Below are 18,110 nucleotides of genomic sequence, written 5' to 3'. Positions count from 1 at the left end.
TCCAAAAATGTTTCAGAGGATATAAAATAATTTAAACATATGAAAATGATATATACGGAACCATAATAACTACAACATTTTGTTTGTATCAGAAACAATAGAATATTTTAAAATGAACGCTGTCATAATAATAAATCAGACCATATATTTCATCATCTAGTATGTTGGAATTTGGTTGGAATAGGTAGTAAATAGTAATTTTCTGTCCTTTCCCATTAATTTTAATTTATATTTTTTACTTTATTCCTCTATACTACATATTCACCAAGCCATTCAGAACGAAATTAATATTTTAGATTTTTTACTCTCATGATCCCATCTCATTTTTTTCTCACTGATCTCAACACAAATCAGGTTTTTCGTGCGGGCAATACTGACTGATTTCCAGTTTTAGTTTACAGTTTACAGATTAAAAAAATGGTGTTGTGTTGTTTGATTTTGACTGTACTACTGTTTGTTTGTTGATTTTGTATTGGATTTCAACAAGAAAATAACATTGTTATGACCATGGGTTTTGTTTTGACGAGGTTTTAACTGATCTATCAGTATAATTTACTTTCTTAATTCATTTTTGTGAAAAAGTATGTGCAAACTGATGATAGGCGTGATAATATTGGTGGTTCTCAGTTTTCCTATTATGATTTATTTTACTTTCACTAAAAATAAATGATACAGACGTAAAAAAAAGTGATTTTAAATTTTGCACATCAACGTAAGATACTTATTTAAACTTGTCATTGAATTAGTGAAAAAAAAAACTATTAAAATTAGAACTCAAGCTCTTTGAGTGTTCGATTGTTGTCATTTAAAGTTTGTGTTATAAAAAACCTAATTTTGAATAAAAAAAATGGTTGAGCCTGCAAAACCGTTTGCCTGTACGCTTCCTGATTGTGGGATGTCTTTCACAAATGAAGATCATCTACATGTTCATATAAAAAAACACGATATGGTTCTACAGCTTGGCTTGGTTGAACAGAAAGCTGCTTTTGTAGGTAAGACATATTATTATAATAACCCTTTCGATATCAAGAAGATTATTCATATAACATAAATAGTGCTGACCGCAAAAGCCAGAAGAAAAAAAAACAAACAGCCTATATACGTCCTACTGCTAGGAACAGGAGGTGTCATTTTGTGTTCAATCCATTGCCAAATACAATGTCTATCCTAGGCAGCCTTTTTGCTTGGATAGTAATTTCTTACAAGTGTCATTTAATTATAGGATTAAATAAAGTGATATTAAAATGAGTATGATTTTTATTTTTTATGAGTCAACTTGTTATCTATGCAAATAAAAGAAAAGAAACTATGTTTTTTTTTTCAGCGGATCAAACACCGACACCGACCCGGTTTATACGGAACTGTGAAGAGGTTGGGCTGTTTCAGGATCTACAGAATGTGGCTGCGAATCCCTTCGATGAAGGCTTCAAACGCGCTATGGAAGCTAAGTAAGGATGTCATAATAATAATGGACCCTGGTCCCCTATCCTATAGCCCAGAATAAACAATAATACTGTGTATAGAACGGTAACTTTTGAATGGTAACATTCTGCACAAATTTGTATCAGGCTCCTGGCTGGATTTACCTCACCCCCTAAAAAGAAATTAAAAATAAAAATAGCCTTTATTCATCTACACTCTTACGACAAATTACTTAGTACTTATTTGTTTTTATTTTCAGACAAGGCATTTTGTCTTTGGAAAGCACAATGGGTAATACAGATGATGTCTTACATACACCACAGATGTTCCCACTGCTGGACAGTGCGGAGTCTACCCTTTTCACTAATAACCAGAGGAATACCACCATAAGTCGGTAAGCTGCATATTATTAGCACATGTTTCTATGCTTCGGAGGGCATGATACGTTAATTCCTTTTTTTTGTTTTGGTTTTCCCCGAAGGGTAAGGCAAAGGGAACTATGCCCATACAGCCATGTCTTACATTTTTTTTTCTTGATGATTAATGAAATGATGAAAGGTGATGAATGATGATGAAAACTAAGCCCCCACCCTCAGAGTAGACTTCTACTCCGAACCCTAAACGAATTAACTCAAAAGTCCGCATAAACTTTCGAGTTATGAATTGGCTTCTTGGCACGAAGCGAAAATAGGTAGATACACTTTCTTTATTGAATACTCCAATATAATAACACTTGCGAATGTCTTATCATTAACCATTAACCACAAAACACCACTTCGTATTAATTATTTAGATTATTCAATGAAGAAAGCAACTGTTCCATTCCCGTTCCCGCCAAAAAGCCGCATGATACGTTAAGCAGTCGATCCCAGCTGCTATCCTAGGACATAAGTAAATATTGGTGAAATAAACATGGAAATAGTCTTTTCATACTCACAGCAGTTGATGTTGTTGTTTAAATTCGCCTTATATAAGGCAGGCAAAGATCTGAGGACCATACAGCCTTGACTTTAGTTATTGACGTTAAAACTCACTCAAAACAACACACTCACAGTAGCAAAATAAATGTACACTAAAATAAAAAATAAAAACTAATATTATTGATTTTATGTCGCTGTTTGTCTGTGCTTAGCCACTTAAGTTGATTTGTAAGTAAATTGACATACCGTTTAGGGTCAAAAGTCGCGTGCCGATTTATACCTTTATACAGCAATAAAGGCCAGGTATGATGGTATGATTTTGAAACCCCGCCTTCCTCGGTACGATTTTCTTTGCGTCATTTTTGAACCACAAGAATGCTTCCACCTTCGTAAAATGAGCCTTGTTAAGGGCCTTTGGCAGCTCAATGACCCTGACGCCAGGGTTGATGAGATGGCTCATTGATCTCACATTTCACATGAGAGGCATGTGCCCAGCAGTAGAATGTATACAGGGTGTTAGTGACATAATACTGAGGGGGAAGATTCAGACCATGATTCTGAGTTAATATTAAGTGGAATTTTCTTAATCATCCCTCTCAGTATTTGTTACGATGTCATTTACACCCCGTACAAGTACATGGCTCCCTGAGCCATACAAGTAGGTATGGGTGTTAGTAACACCGTAACAAATACTGAGCGGGATGGTTTAGACTATGATTCTGAGTTGGTATCAAGTGGAATTTCCTGTCGGAAAATTCATAAAAAATTTCGTGTTTATTTAAATTATTTTCTGTTCCATACTTTTGCGACGGAAAATTCTACTTGATATCAACTCAGAATCATGGTCTGAAACTCTGAATCATCCCTATTATGTTATCTTCTTCTTCTTTCGATTATGTTATGATAGATTTTAAATAATTTCAGATCATCTAGCGATGAATCTGGTACCATAAAGGAATTTGAGACAAGAACAATATCGAAATTGACTAATGAGGTCATAACTATTAGTAGAATAGTCAATAACACACAGAATGGAGACATCAGTGTTAAACAAACTGACATAGCAACTAAAATAGAGAGCAATATTGTTAGGAAGGACACTGACGGGTCTAAACCTGTGCTAGTATACACCGATACTGTCACAAAAGATACGGCTCAAGTTAATAAAGACATTGTCATAGATAACAACAAGCTATATGTTGACAAAGTGCCAATAATGAGCCAAAAATCAATAGATTTTGTTGTAGATAGTCTTACTTCAGATTTAGGAGCGACAGTCAACCATACTGTCATTGATGGCAACGATAAAAAAAGACAAGAAAGCAAAATAGAAGCCAAAATAAACATAACGACACAATCACCAAGCAAAGATGCGAAACTAGCCAAAAGATTTGTGGTTCAACCGAAAATATTGCCTAAAGATGTTAAACCCGAACCGGAAACAGGAGATTATGAAGTTATCATAAAACTGCCTAACGGCAAACATGTTAAGATGAAGCCAGTTGACGAAAAACCTGACGCTAAAGTTTGTCTACGTAATAGTATAGCTAAAAGAACTGTCAAAAATACACCAACGAAATTGCCCATAATAGTCAAAAAAACAGTCCCTAATGTTGTTAAAATACCTTCAGGTACTTTGATACCTGTTACCTTAGTCGACCAGCAAGGTACGCCCCTATCAAATGATGATTTGAACAAGGTACCAATAACAAAAATAGGTGATGTAAAAGACATTACTACTCTAACAAAGATTCCAGTCAACGTAGCTAAGAATGCAAATGCTAGTAACATTATCAAAATTAATGCCAAATCTGTTAATAGACCTACAACTGGCATTAAAGCTTCAATAACACCTTTGCCTGATAGTTGTAATATAAAAGTAAGTCAGCCATACCAAATAGATAAAGAAACAGGAAAAAGAAAATTGGCGCCAACAACACCTACAAATCAAGAAGAAATAGAGAAAAGAATCCAAGGAGATTGTATAGAAAATAATGATGACGATGATTGTGTTATAGACAATGTATCTCAAAGCCCCGAAATGGTCAAAAGGACAAGGTTAGAACTGGAAAGTAGGTGTGCAGCTTCCAGACGATATAGGTAAGATTAAATCGTTTACATTTAAACGTTTTCACACACTTACCTGAAGATTTGGCAGGTACATTTCTTAAAAGAAACAACTGCCTGCTGACCTTCAAACCCGCGAAGGAAAAACTAGCCCAATACAGGTTAGGTCACATACCTCCGAAACGCATTTCTCGGGAATGATTCCTCACGAAGTTTTCCTTCGCTGCTAAGCACGTGATAATCATTTACGATCCGAACATGAATTCGAAAATCATTCGTCTCTCACGGTTCAGCATAGAAATAGCCATGACCCATGTCAGGTGCCAATGGCAACTCAATAATAACCCTGACACCAGGGTTGCTGAGGTTGGTCGTCCACCTTGCAACCCACACGACAGCATAGAATAAGGAATAATACTATGTAGATACTATCTAGAACTGCAACTCTTCGCTCCCCACCAGCGGCTGAGCTAGGTTTACCTCACCCCCTCGGTCTTACTTTAGTCTTCAAAAAGAAACTTTACAAAAAAGGTTATTACAAAGTTAGTGATTATTTAAAAGGTATGAATGCATGGGATTAACTGTCTGAGAACTGATATTAGGCAGCTAAATTACTCAATTCTATAACAATATGTTTATTTATTTTTTTAAAGAAAGTCTAAGGCCCTGTGCCGAGGTTTTTGTTGCAGCTTCTTTTCCCCGGCTACTATACAGGTTGTGAGAAGCTGCAGTAGTTTTAGGCGGATGAGACGTTAGTTATGTAAAAATTTACGATTCAAAGTATAACTATGTTACCTACTGAATAAATATATTTTTGAATTTGAATCGTATGGCGTCAGATCACACACAACGGTCTGTGTAAAAAGAGGTGTTTTGTACAAAGTGTCCGGGGTGTGACGATAGAAGAAGATTGTATTTTTTTTTCAGAGAACGATTAAAAGATGCAATGAAGAAACAGACTGAAGAGAACAGGCTACTGAGAGAGGCTAATGAAAGACTAATTGCAGAGAAATCTGTGCTAAAACTGCTTATAACTGAACACATGAAACGATGTCCCAACGCAGCTGACATAGGTAGGGATCTTCTATTATTTCTTCTCCGCAACCATAGAGTAAACAAAAACTACATAAAGAAGAAACACTCCAAAAAAAGAAGTGCGGATGGATTGTGTACAGAAGGTCATGTGTGTGAAAGGTGTGAGTGCTGAGATGACGGCTGACAGAAATTAATTTAAGAGGAATACATGTTATGCCGACCCCACATAGAGTGGGATAAGGGTAGGTGGACTGCTTCGCCTAAACCGCAACGACCTCCGAATAGTAGTGGGCAGCATTACGGGTCACTGCCCACTCAACAAACATCTATGTATTAAATAATAATAATAATAACGTTTATTGCATGAAATCAGGTTAGGTACATTGCAGATTAATTTAATTTAGGGATAACGGACAGCCCACTTTGTAGAGGCTGTCTGAATGCAGAAGAAACTGCCGCCCTTGTAATCCTGGAATGCAGTGGAGTATCAACACAACGGGTAAAAATCCTTAAAGGAATGGGGTCGCTCCGCGAAGCCTGTGAAAACCCCAGGAGGCTTCTGAGCTTCTGGAAGGAGTTAGGTTGACTTAGAGTCTAAGTGCGGAAAACAGAGCTCACTAACAACAACAACAAGGGTAGGAGGATGATGATAGAATATCAAGTCACAGGGACTGTAACCTGAAACCTGACAGAGGGCAGCAGTAACTGTCAGTACTAATCAGGGGCAGAGGACAGGAGTCCTAGTACGGCTTTGAAATAGACTACCCTAGGCGCCATCCTACTCGCGTCAGACAGAGTACTGCCGGGCGGAAGGCAAGAGGCAAACGACTGCCCTATTTTTTCCTAAAAAAGTAGCGTGGAGAATGTTACACCTGTCAAGAGTGTGGCTCTTAAATTAGTGATGATGAAGTGTAACTCCTTCACTCCTACTGCATTTATTTGAAATTGACATTTGTTTAGAAAAGAACAAGAATTGTTTACCAGTGACAGACGAGTTTTTGGTTTATCATGTCCATCTTAGAATAAGTATCGGCCCCTGTAGCGAGCTGCTCGCATATCGCGCGCTCGTGCAGTCAAGCTTGGCTCATTTATCGCGTCGCGCGCTATATGCGTGCGGCATGCTACGGCTAGAGAAGTGGCTTTGGGCCATTTGATGATATGTGACGTCACGAAGTTTGGGCCTTACTGTATGTGAATATTTCCGTTTTTTTTTTTTCAGTGGACCGGCTAAATGTGCTTACACATGGGCAGATGTTATGATAAGAAATGAAGTATGGATCAAATATGGACCCATCGGTCATCGAAATATAGTCCTACTCAATGTGCAATGTTATTTATTTAATAATAATACAAACATACACAAGACATTTACAGGAAAAACTTACTATAAGGTGGACAAAGGCGGCCTTATCGCTAAGAGCGATCTCAGACAACCTTAACTTGTCATAAGTTCATGACACATCATGCTTATGACTATATCCCAATTGGGGTAGCCAGAGGTGCATCAAACGCGAGATGAACTAAGTACCCACGTATCACCGAGCTTTCTGTTAGACCAACGTGATAGATAGGTGGTGAGCCGTATCGCCGTCTATTACTACTGGATATATTATTTAGTGTTTACTAAGCAGTAAACACTGCTTGTGCAGTGTTTACTGCTTGTGCCTAATGGGAATGTGATACCTGTGTTGGCAGACAAATTTTATTTTAGTTCGTCAGTTAATCTTAATCCTACGATATTTGTTTTGCTTATTTTATCCGTAAAACAGGCAAAGGGAACATAGCTTCATATTCCATCGTGTTAGGAGTTTCATACATCCCATTCGAGTCCGAGAATGACAAGTAGCCGTACCATGGAATCCGCATATCTCGCGCGACGCGATAAAAACTAACGAACGATAAATCAAACCGACTGATAACCGTTTGTGTTGTTCGTATGGTGTTACCAGACCAATCAACCGATCGACGGTATCGATCCCTGGTGGAATGGATTAGTAGACGTCGATCGATAGTTTCTACCAGACCTATCGATAAACGTCGAGCAATGGGATCGATCGATTGGTTTGTCGATGAACGGTATACGTCAATTAAAGCTACCAAACCAGTCGATCAACTTCTATCGATAACTATCTATCGATTGTTTTAGGTTTACGCGGTTATTATCATAATTAAAACACATAATAACGGGTTCTTACCGTGTTTAAATCAGGGATATGAGACTGCCGATATTTCGACACTGTTGCAAGTGCCACGAGTGTTGAGTGTCGATATATCGGGAGTCTCATATCCCTGATTTAAACGCGGTAAGAACCCGTTATTATGTGTTTTAAATATCTATGGATTGGTCTGTTAACACCCTTTAAATAACTTCGTGCTCGATACGCGGATTCCACGTTACGGCCACAGGGGCTTTTTATTATTTCAGTATGATACAAAGTACTCTGTGGGCTTTATTTTTGAATTGCTCGCATGAGTTGGAGTCACGTACGAAAATTATATACCCATTTCACGTAGCATATCGGAACTTGTAATTTGCAAGACTAGATAGGTATATATATATATATATTTTCGCAAGTGAACTAAAGGCGAGCGATTCAAAAATAAAGCAGTACGTCTTGATTCGAGATATGGGAGATGATTCGACTATCGCAAGAGATATTTACTTGAACATTACGATAGTAGAATCCGGCAGCCACATCCGGAAATCGGATAGAAACCTGCCATGTATTGCCGCTCTTCAATAAGGGACTTTCCAGGCTACATTCACCAAAAACAATATAGATGGCGTTGTACAGCTTCAACGTGATAATTATTTTTTTTCTCATTACTTGGGTACATAAAGCATATTATATAATAGTATTTGTTGGCGCTCAATGAAACGAGCGTGCCGTTTGCGGCGAGCGCGCTGTGATTGTCAATAGAGTTTGACAGATAACAAAAAATACTACTTCTTCATCTTGTAACGTCGACGCATCTTTTTTTGTTTTAAACTTTTTATCCAACTTCTTTTGTTATTTAAACATCTTCATTAGTAAAATTACATCTTTAAATCGAACAACAAGCATCTTTATTTAAAAGTACCCGAAAAACCCACTGGAGCAGATCGGCTACAACATTTCTGGTGACCCCGTACATGATCGAAGAACATCGTTGGAAGGCGATTACTCTATCCCATAAGAAGTCTGCGGACGAGGTGAAACAATCCGAGGGAAGTAACGCCCATTCCTATCCATTTTATAATCCTTCTTATTGCTTCGATTTTGTTCTAATTTTGTCAACAATTCATGTTGAAACTTGTCTTCGGCGACATTTTGATATTCGCTAATTCATCTTTATTTACATATTTCCTTAAAAATAACTACTAATTTCATTAATAACATTCATCTAATACGTAAATACATCTATTTAACTTCATTTCATACGTAAATTTAACATTTTATTGCAAATTTGTTTGTGTCAAGTCATAGTGTCTACTACTACTACATTTTACGTCATATTTTTAACAAAGTTCCCTATTATTTCTACAAAAATTGTCATTACTTGTCTTCAACAACATCTTGGCCGACTAATTTCAGCTTTACTCCGAGAGAAGTCGGCGGAAACTCGAGATTTGAGCCCTGACACTACGACGCGTTTTCCAACAAGCACCGTGTCGACGCGCAGTCGCCACGGCCGGCAGTGATAAGCTGATAAGAGACATCGCGCTCGCGCATCTAATAAGGTTGTGCAGCGCGCTCGAGGTTGTATTCATTCATTACATTTTAATTAAACTTAAACATCATTTTAAAGTAACTTCAAGTTCATTTTGTGTACACTTTGTATGCAAAATTATATTGATTAAAATCTATTGTTTGCGCCCTAATTATGGCTGACTTAAAGGAACTTATTGCACAGAGAGGACGTATTAAGGCTAGAATAACATTATTTGAAAGGTTTTTAAAGCCAATATTAAATACTAAATTGAATAAAGTTCAGTTTTACGAGTTGACCTTGAGATTTAACAAAATAAAAGATATTTTAGATGATTTTGATAAAATTCAATCACAAATAGAATCATTAGACAGCAATGAGGATATTCAATTAATTGAAAGACAAGAAATTGAAAATAGATTTTATAGTCTTATAGCACAATCTCAAGATTTACTCCAAACATTTGAAAGTTCATCTAAGTCTAATAATACTTCTCAGACCAATTCTCATGGCAACACCGTTAAGTTGCCACCTTTGAAGATTCCTTCCTTCAACGGAGATCCAAACAAATGGTTGGAATTTAGAGACATGTATCTATCTCTTATTCACAACAATGATACAATTGATGACATCAGTAAGTTTCATTATTTGAAATCTTATTTGGAAGGTTCGGCAAAGGCTGTCATAAATTCAGTTTGCATTTCTTCTTCAAACTACAACATTGCGTGGTCGCTCCTTTGCGACAGATATGATAATAAGCGTCTTTTAATTAATGAGCATATTAAATGTTTATTTTCCATTCAACCTTTGAGCAAAGAATCCGATAAGGGGCTTCGTGACTTGATCGATGCAATTTCCAAAAACTTGAGTGCATTAGCTTCATTAGGAGAACCTACTACACAGTGGGACACTCTCATCATTTACATGGCCTCATCAAAATTGGACCCAGTAACTTCTAGAAGTTGGGAGGAGTTTAGGGGAACATTAAAACAACCAGATTTAGCAAATTTCTTTGATTTTCTTCGTCAACGTGCCACTGTTTTAGAAACAATGCAGGCTAGTAAAATTGTAAAATCTGAAAACCGTCAAACATTTGTAAAACCAAAATCTTTTATTGCTTCATCGCCTCCTGAGCTCACCTCCTTCAGCAGCAAATGCTTGGCCTGTAATAAAGAGCATAAATTATATGAATGCAATCAGTTTAAATCATTACCTGTTGATGAGAGAATTAAAAAGGTTTTTCAGTGGCGATTGTGTAGCAATTGTCTTCGTAGCGGCCACAGGTCTTACCAGTGCAATCTTGGTGGCTGCCGCATCTGCAAAGGAAAGCACAATACAGTGTTACATAAATCCTTTGTACATCATGCACAAAAACAAACACCTAACAAACAAGGTAGTGAAAATAATGGAGCATCTTTAGTAGGTACTAATACTCACCTCACTCCAACGTCTAATAACCAGTCGTCGTCTTCTTCTTCAGCATCTTCTCCTGCTGCCACGCCCAGTACATCAGCTGCAAATCCTTCTTGTGTCATCAGTATGTCTGCTGTCTCCTCGAACCAGGCTCTTCTGTCTACGGCTTTGGTGAAGGTGACAAACAATGACGAAACTTATACATTGAGAGCTTTGCTGGATAGTGGTAGTCAGTCGTCTTTCATAACCGATGCGGCTATGGCTAAAATCGGTATGACTAAAGTGAAAAGTAACATTCAATCCATCTCTGGCCTAAGCAATGCCGTCGTCAATATAAATGAACACTGCAATATTGTTGTTCAGTCTTCTTATTCGTCTTTCAAGGCGCCTGTCAAATGCTTCGTTCTTCCTATTATTACAGACAGGCTGCCTCATGCGGAAATTCATGTTCACGACTTGAATATTCCGAGCGACATTCAACTAGCTGACCCGAAGTTCTACCAGCCTTCTGACATTGATCTCCTCTTGGGAGCCGACATCTTCTGGGACGTGCTTGGTTCAGCTAGAATAAAATTGGGAAAAAATAAACCAATTCTTCAGGAAACCTTACTAGGGTGGATAGTTGCTGGCTCAATGGCAGGTAAACATTGTGACACGCCACAGCCACAGCGTACATTGTTTAGTAAAGATATTCATCAGCAACTTAGTAAGTTCTGGGAACTCGAGGAAGTACCCAAGGACAACATTCCTTCATTTTATGATCATCCTTGCGAAAAGATCTTCAACGAAACAACTTACCGCGACGACGATGGGCGATTTTGTGTCCAAATACCTCTTCATGAATCGCCAGACGTCCTCGGTGAATCATACCACATCGCAGAAAAGAGACTTTTTCAAATGGAAAAGAAGATGAGCAAGAATCTCAACCTACGTGTGGAGTACAATAAATTCCTGCGAGAGTATGAAAGCCTAGGACATATGACTGAGGTCGCAGCGCCATCTCGCGGTTGTTTCCTGCCACATCATGCTGTAACGAGGGAGAGCAGCGAGACCACTAAACTTCGAGTGGTGTTCGACGCCTCGGCCGAGACCACAACAGGTACATCTTTCAACGACATACAACATGTCGGCCCTGTCGTACAGGACGACTTGTTTTCCATCTTGCTACGGTTTAGACAACATAGATATGTCGTTTCGGCCGACGTGGAGAAAATGTACCGGCAAGTGCTGGTACATCCCGAGCAGCGCCCCCTGCAGATGATTTTGTGGCGTGCAAGTGAGCATCTTCCTATTAAAATATTTCAGCTTAATACCGTCACATATGGTACGGCTTCAGCGCCCTTTCTGAGCACAAGATGTTTATTGCAATTAGCCAAAGAATGTCCCGACGACAAAATATCAGAATTAATTCGATCCGACTTCTATGTAGATGACTTTCTTTCAGGCTGTGACTCGGAGAAGGAGCTGATGCACAACATAAATAAGGTGACCGAAATTCTTCATTCTGCGTGCTTCCCATTGCGGAAGTTTCGTACAAATGCTCCTTGTAATTTCATAAATAATCAGAGTTCCTTCATACCAAAAGACTTAGATTTATCTTCGCAATCCAGTGCACTAGGCCTCAAGTGGGACCCGGTCGCTGACGTCTTTATATTTCCTACTAATGTGGAATGTCCTTCTGTTGCTACAAAGAGAACTATTTTGTCAAATTCTGCTAAGTTGTTCGACCCTCTCGGCTTATTAAGTCCATGTACCATCATACCAAAAATAATTCTTCAGAATTTATGGCTTGAGAAACACGATTGGGATGATGAAATTCCTTCGAATATAGAGAAAATGTGGTTAAACTTTGTTTCAGGTCTAAATGATCTTTCTTCTCTTCAAGTTCCTAGGTGGGTCCTCAGCGCGGATCCTTCTAGCATAGAACTTCACGCGTTCAGCGATGCGTCTCAAAACGCATACGCAGCGTGCGTCTATTTACGCTCAGTAAATGACACAGGAAAGGTAGTAACTAATTTACTTTGTGCAAAGACTAAGGTCTCTCCTGTGAAACCTCAAACAATCCCTCGCTTAGAGTTATGCGGAGCGCTTCTTGCTGCTCGTCTATCCGCGAAAGTACTAAAGGCTCTAAGATTAAACATTGACAAGAAATTTTATTGGTGCGATTCATCTGTGGTCCTAGGTTGGCTATCTTCTCAGGCTCGCGATTTGAAAACTTTCGTGTCAAATCGAGTCGCTGAAATTCAAGAGCTGACATCTTCATCAGACTGGAGGCATATTCCGGGAATACACAATCCTGCAGATCTAGCCTCGCGAGGTCTAGACCCTAAGCTTATTCATGAAGCTCATCTTTGGTGGCACGGACCTACCTTTCTTTCAAAAGATATGTCGGAATGGCCACAGCAGGAGCTTGTATTACCATCGGAACTTCCTGAAATAAAAACTTATACTAAGGGCCCTATTCTTAAAACTAATCTTAAAACTAAAACATGCACTAATACTAAAAAGCAATCTACAACTAAAACACTAACTACTACTACTTTAACTACAAGCATGAAAAATAGATATCCTTCCAGTTTAGTGAGGTTCGAGCGATACTCGAAGCTGACTACCCTGCAAAGAAGCCTGGCTTACGTTCTACGTTTTACATCTAAACTAAGAGGTACTAACATAAATACAGGTCATCTATCTACTGAAGAGTTACAAGAATCTCTAAACTACTTAATAAAACAACATCAAATTGAATGCTTCTCTACGGAAATTAATTTATTAAGTAATAACAAATGCTTACCTTCTAAATCTCGCTTACTGTCGTTGAGACCCTTTCTAGATGAACACGGCATCCTTCGTGTGGGTGGCCGTATTCAGCAGGCATCTGAAAATTATGAAAAGAAACATCCTATATTATTAGAGTCAAAACATCATTTTACAAATTTATTATTCGCTCACGAGCATAAAAGACTATTACATTGTGGTCCACAGCTACTTCTAACCAATTTGAGGCAAACTTACTGGCCTATTGCAGGCAGACGGCTAGCTAGAAGCACCGTCAATAGCTGTAGACTATGCACAATCATAAAGGCAAAAAATGTAAATCCCATCATGGGAAACTTACCTGGTTGTAGAGTTACTCCCAACTTACCATTTTCTGTTTCAGGCGTTGATTTTGCTGGTCCCTTTCCGATCCGAGACCGCCGAGGTCGCGGTTGTAAAATTATTAAAAGCTACTTATGTCTTTTTGTTTGCTTCTCGACACGAGCTCTACATTTGGAGATTGCATCTGATCTTAGCACTGAAGTCTTCTTGTTATGTTTAAAGCGTTTTATCTCGCGTAGGGGAAAGCCTACCGAGATTCATTGTGATAACGGTCGCAATTTCGTGGGAGCAAACAATGATCTTAAACAATTTTTAGAGTCATGTAATGAATCAATCTCATCTTTCGGTGCCGACGAAGGGATCAAATTCAAGTTTTCGCCGGCTTACTCCCCCCACTTCGGTGGGCTTTGGGAGGCTGGTGTTAAATCAGCAAAGTACCACCTGACTAGAATCATAGGAAACAATCATCTTACTTACGAAGAGTTATCGACATTATTCGTGCAGGTCGAAGCAATTTTAAATTCGCGTCCCTTAACACCTCTTTCATCGGATCCAACCGACCTGTATCCATTGACTCCCGGGCACTTCCTGATCGGTCGACCTCTTACCTCGCTGCCGTCACCAGCTCTACTGGACGTCAACCCTAATCGTTTGAACTGTTACCAACGAATAGAGCAAATGAAGAACCACTTTTGGAATAGATGGCGTCACGAATTCCTCTGCGAGCTACAGCATAGAGCGAAGTGGCGCATCAATAAAGGCGAACTACTGCCGGGAGACATGGTCATCCTTAAAGAAGCTAACTTGCCTCCATTGAAATGGAAGATGGGGCGAATTCATCAACTCTACCCAGGAAAGGATGGGATCGCGCGAGTCGTAGATGTTATGACTTCAAAGGGCATCGTACGTCGTCCTGTTGTCAACCTCTGTCCTCTACCCGTGACTGCTGATGGTGAAGCATGTCCTCGAGCTACTACGGTCGTCGAGAGGGGGGAAGATGTTGGCGCTCAATGAAACGAGCGTGCCGTTTGCGGCGAGCGCGCTGTGATTGTCAATAGAGTTTGACAGATAACAAAAAATACTACTTCTTCATCTTGTAACGTCGACGCATCTTTTTTTGTTTTAAACTTTTTATCCAACTTCTTTTGTTATTTAAACATCTTCATTAGTAAAATTACATCTTTAAATCGAACAACAAGCATCTTTATTTAAAAGTACCCGAAAAACCCACTGGAGCAGATCGGCTACAACAGTATTTTATGCAACAGTTGTATAAGAAGGGTCAAAAAATGCGAGTGGCGTGAGTTGCGATGTGAGCCTTGGCGAACATCGCAATAAGAGACGCCACGAGCATTTTTTGACCTAGTTATACAACGTTGCATACAATACTTTTTCTACGACGACGTAATTTTAAATGAAACAAAAATTATACAAAGAAAAATTTTATTTATAAAAATGAAGATGTAAATTTTGAATGGTATTGTGTGATATGGTAATATTGGGTACATTGGTAGGTTTTACTGCAGTGTTGATATGTAGATCGGTATTTTGTCCAATTTATTTTCCAACGCGCGGGAAAATGGCGGCAAATGTATACTTTTTTTTATAGTATATCTATGGCACCAAACAAAGTAAAGGTGCCAGTTTCCAGGTCAAAAAAAAAGAAAACAATAAACAATGCTTTTATAGGCCATAGAGCGTACACTTTTTCAAAGAGTTTAATTATGTATGTACTTATATTAGACTTTTTGGTTATTTAAACGCCAGATTAAAGTAGAGGAGTAGAAAAAAATAATTTATAATAATAATTGATGTTGATATTTGGATCACATTATGTATAGAATTAATAGGTATCAGGGGGGTATTCGAACAGAAACGCAGAAATAAGCTCAAAAATAACTGTCCGTTTATTCGATCATAAGTTGCCTAGTCAACCGTTCGTTCAAGACTGCCCGCCAACGTTTTTTTCCCTTTCCACCCCGTCGCCATGATGGATTTGGTGGGGACGGAAATACGATGTCTGACATTTACATACTTTTATAATAAGTATTTACAGCAATAAAATAGGTTTATACTTTTTATACATTCAAAAATAGAAGTACATTTTATAGTTATTGGGAAATAATTTTATATAAAGATCATTAAGAAGATTAATTATTCGTCAGTTTAACACAGTGTGATTCGTTAACATACTATTTTATCAATCTTACAAATATGGGATTTATGTACGTTTTGTATTTGTGTATTATAATAATGTATTATCTTACAGAATTATGTTGCTATCTAAATTTTATAAGAATAATAATGGATAGAAGATGTAATTGAAAGGATGTAATAAAAAGGGTCATCATTTATACTCAAAAACAAAGATAAAACATGCATAATAAGTGTTATCCATGAAATCAGAAAGTTAAACGAAGGAAAATCCGTACAGCGCCATCAAATTGTTTTTGAGGAACATAGCCTGTAAAAGTCGCTCATTTCATCAGCTTAGAAATACACTTCTCATCAAAAAAATCGAAACACCTTGCAAGTTTACGTTTTGTCAGGATTATCAGAAAAATGTGTACATTTAGGAATAAATGTTAAATGTCGTTTAATAGTGAGTAATATGAGCTTATCAAATCTTAATGTTAATGTTCTAAATTTAAATGAATTTTTCATAGGTTTCGTATTTTGTTAAATGAGTCATTTTTATTCCGTATGGAGTATAAAGGAAATGGATAAAACAACACACGTAAATGAAAAAAAAAGCTAAAAAACGTTTATTTAATAACTTGTATTCCCTCCCCGAGCTCTAATTACTGCTTCCATACGGTTCTTCATCGATCGGATGAGAGTCACGATCACATGCTGTGGTATATTGTCCCATTCCTCTTGGATTGCATCTTGCAGCTGGCTATGTGTTTCTGGGGCAGGATCTCTTGCTCGAATTCGTCTCTTTAATTCATCCCACAGATGTTCAATGGGATTCATGTCCGGGCTTCTTGCTGGCCATTCCATAATAGAGATATCGACTTCGTTAAGATAATCTCGTACGACGCCCGCGGTGTGAGCCCTAGCATTGTCGTGCATGAATATGAAGCCGTTGCCAATAAAATGTGCAAAGGGCATCACATGAGGCTCGAGACACTCTTCGACGTACCGATGACAGTTTAGTGCAGGCAGACGTGGCCCAGACACGAAAGCAAGCTCTGTCTTACCGTCGGCGCTGATTCCTCCCCAAACCGTCCACGAACCGCCACCATAGCTGACCTTTTCTTCAATGCAGCATTGTGCATAGCGTTCTCCGTCTCTTTTGTAGACCTTGTTCCTTCCGTCGTTACCATACAGCATAATTTTACACTCATCAGAAAAGAGAACTTTGCTCCACTGTAGGTATGACCAATTTAGGTGCTCACGTGCAAAGTTAAGGCGCGCTCTTCGATGGTCTGCAGTTAATTTCGGCCCATTTGCTGGCTTATGCGGTACCAGTCCACGATCCTTCAACCTTCTTCTAATTGTAGAGTCACTTACAGCCACCCTTCGTACAACACGAAGCCGCTGCTGCAGTTGAAAAGCGTTAAGGCGTCGATTTCTTAAAGAAGTTGTTACAATAAATCGATCATCTCGCTCAGAAGTGACCCGATTCCTGCCAGATCCTGAACGGCGCGTGAACAAACCAGTCTCCCGATAACGTTTATAGACTCTATGAACAGATGACAGGCTTAGATGCAGTCTTGCAGCCACAACACGCTGACTAAGGCCAGAATCCAGCAATGCCACAACTTGGGCGGCTTCTGTGGGCGAAGTATCCATACGTTTTAGAAAAAAAACCTTTTTTCAGACGTCCCAAAGTCACAGTATTGAAATAAAAAACAAAAAGTTTAAGGATAGGCGCCAATTTTTAGTTTTTAAACGCTAAATGTACTCCAACCCTAAACACACATTTGTCTCAAAACAGTGATTCATTTCGTTTATAAGATAAACAAATGAAATTCTAATTTTGAATTTAGAATTTTCGCTTATTACTGTAATGGCCAAACTGCCAGCTATACATTTATGTATTTTTTTTCATCGTATGAATTCTTTTTTGTGTTAAATTCGGACAGAAACAATGAAAATGGAAGTGTTTCGATTTTTTTGATGAGAAGTGTAGTATTGTACCAAAGACTTTGTGAATATTGTATGAAAATAAATAAAAGTTTTATGTTTATAATGTTTTGTTTTATTCAGTAATTTATATACTGAGATGACTAATTGTTATAAATGCAGGAGCAAGTTTAGTTAGTCCACGGAATTCTGGACTGATGTGGATATACCTACCTAGTGTGTTTTATTCAATTAATTCCTAAGAAATTGAGTATCGAAGTCGCGCGGCGCAAGCTTATTGTTTTTCTTAACCTCAATTTATTATTTCCTATAGGGCTACGACTACGGGTCTTAGGACTTTAACAATGGCTGCAAGTTGTTTTTGATTACTTACAA

The 18,110-nt window shown here is 38.3% G+C and overlaps 4 protein-coding genes across 5 annotated transcripts in view; 2 read left to right on the top strand and 2 right to left on the bottom strand.

The window, feature by feature from the left end:
* LOC126378330 (uncharacterized) overlaps window positions 1-14,891 on the top strand; it is a 91,922-nt gene extending 77,031 nt beyond the window's left edge. Inside the window, exon 2 of the mRNA XM_050026561.1 lies at window positions 8,523-14,891. Coding sequence (XP_049882518.1) covers window positions 9,309-14,657 — 5,349 coding nt within the window. The 5' untranslated portion in view covers window positions 8,523-9,308 and the 3' untranslated portion in view covers window positions 14,658-14,891. The remainder of the gene's footprint in view (window positions 1-8,522) is intronic.
* LOC126378393 (uncharacterized) overlaps window positions 1-18,110 on the bottom strand; it is a 263,924-nt gene that overhangs the window by 20,464 nt on the left and 225,350 nt on the right. The window lies entirely within an intron of this gene.
* LOC126378478 (aldo-keto reductase AKR2E4-like) overlaps window positions 1-18,110 on the bottom strand; it is a 117,818-nt gene that overhangs the window by 29,246 nt on the left and 70,462 nt on the right. The window lies entirely within an intron of this gene.
* Window positions 388-6,943, top strand: LOC126378398 (uncharacterized). The gene is made up of 6 exons (XM_050026725.1): window positions 388-992; window positions 1,325-1,448; window positions 1,682-1,816; window positions 3,267-4,442; window positions 5,337-5,482; window positions 6,664-6,943. Exons 1-6 carry the CDS (start codon window positions 848-850, stop codon window positions 6,702-6,704), a joined length of 1,767 nt encoding a protein of 588 aa, XP_049882682.1. The 5' UTR covers window positions 388-847; the 3' UTR covers window positions 6,705-6,943.

The sequence above is a fragment of the Pectinophora gossypiella genome, chromosome 26, assembly GCF_024362695.1.
Source record: "Pectinophora gossypiella chromosome 26, ilPecGoss1.1, whole genome shotgun sequence".
Taxonomy (NCBI): Eukaryota; Metazoa; Arthropoda; class Insecta; order Lepidoptera; family Gelechiidae; genus Pectinophora; species Pectinophora gossypiella.
The sequence above is the reverse complement of the archived record's forward strand: the minus strand, read 5'-3'. Positions and strand labels throughout refer to the sequence as shown.

What these genes read in the sequence shown, in the direction of transcription:
- LOC126378398 (XM_050026725.1), top strand. Translation starts at nt 848, where the DNA reads ATGGTTGAGCCTGCAAAACCGTTTGCCTGTACGCTTCCTGATTGTGGG. An exon ending in ACAGAAAGCTGCTTTTGTAG is followed by an intron (nt 993 to 1,324) that starts GTAAGACATATT and finishes TTTTTTTTTCAG; the next exon opens with CGGATCAAACACCGACACCG. An exon ending in GCAGCTTCCAGACGATATAG is followed by an intron (nt 4,443 to 5,336) that starts GTAAGATTAAAT and finishes TTTTTTTTTCAG; the next exon opens with AGAACGATTAAAAGATGCAA.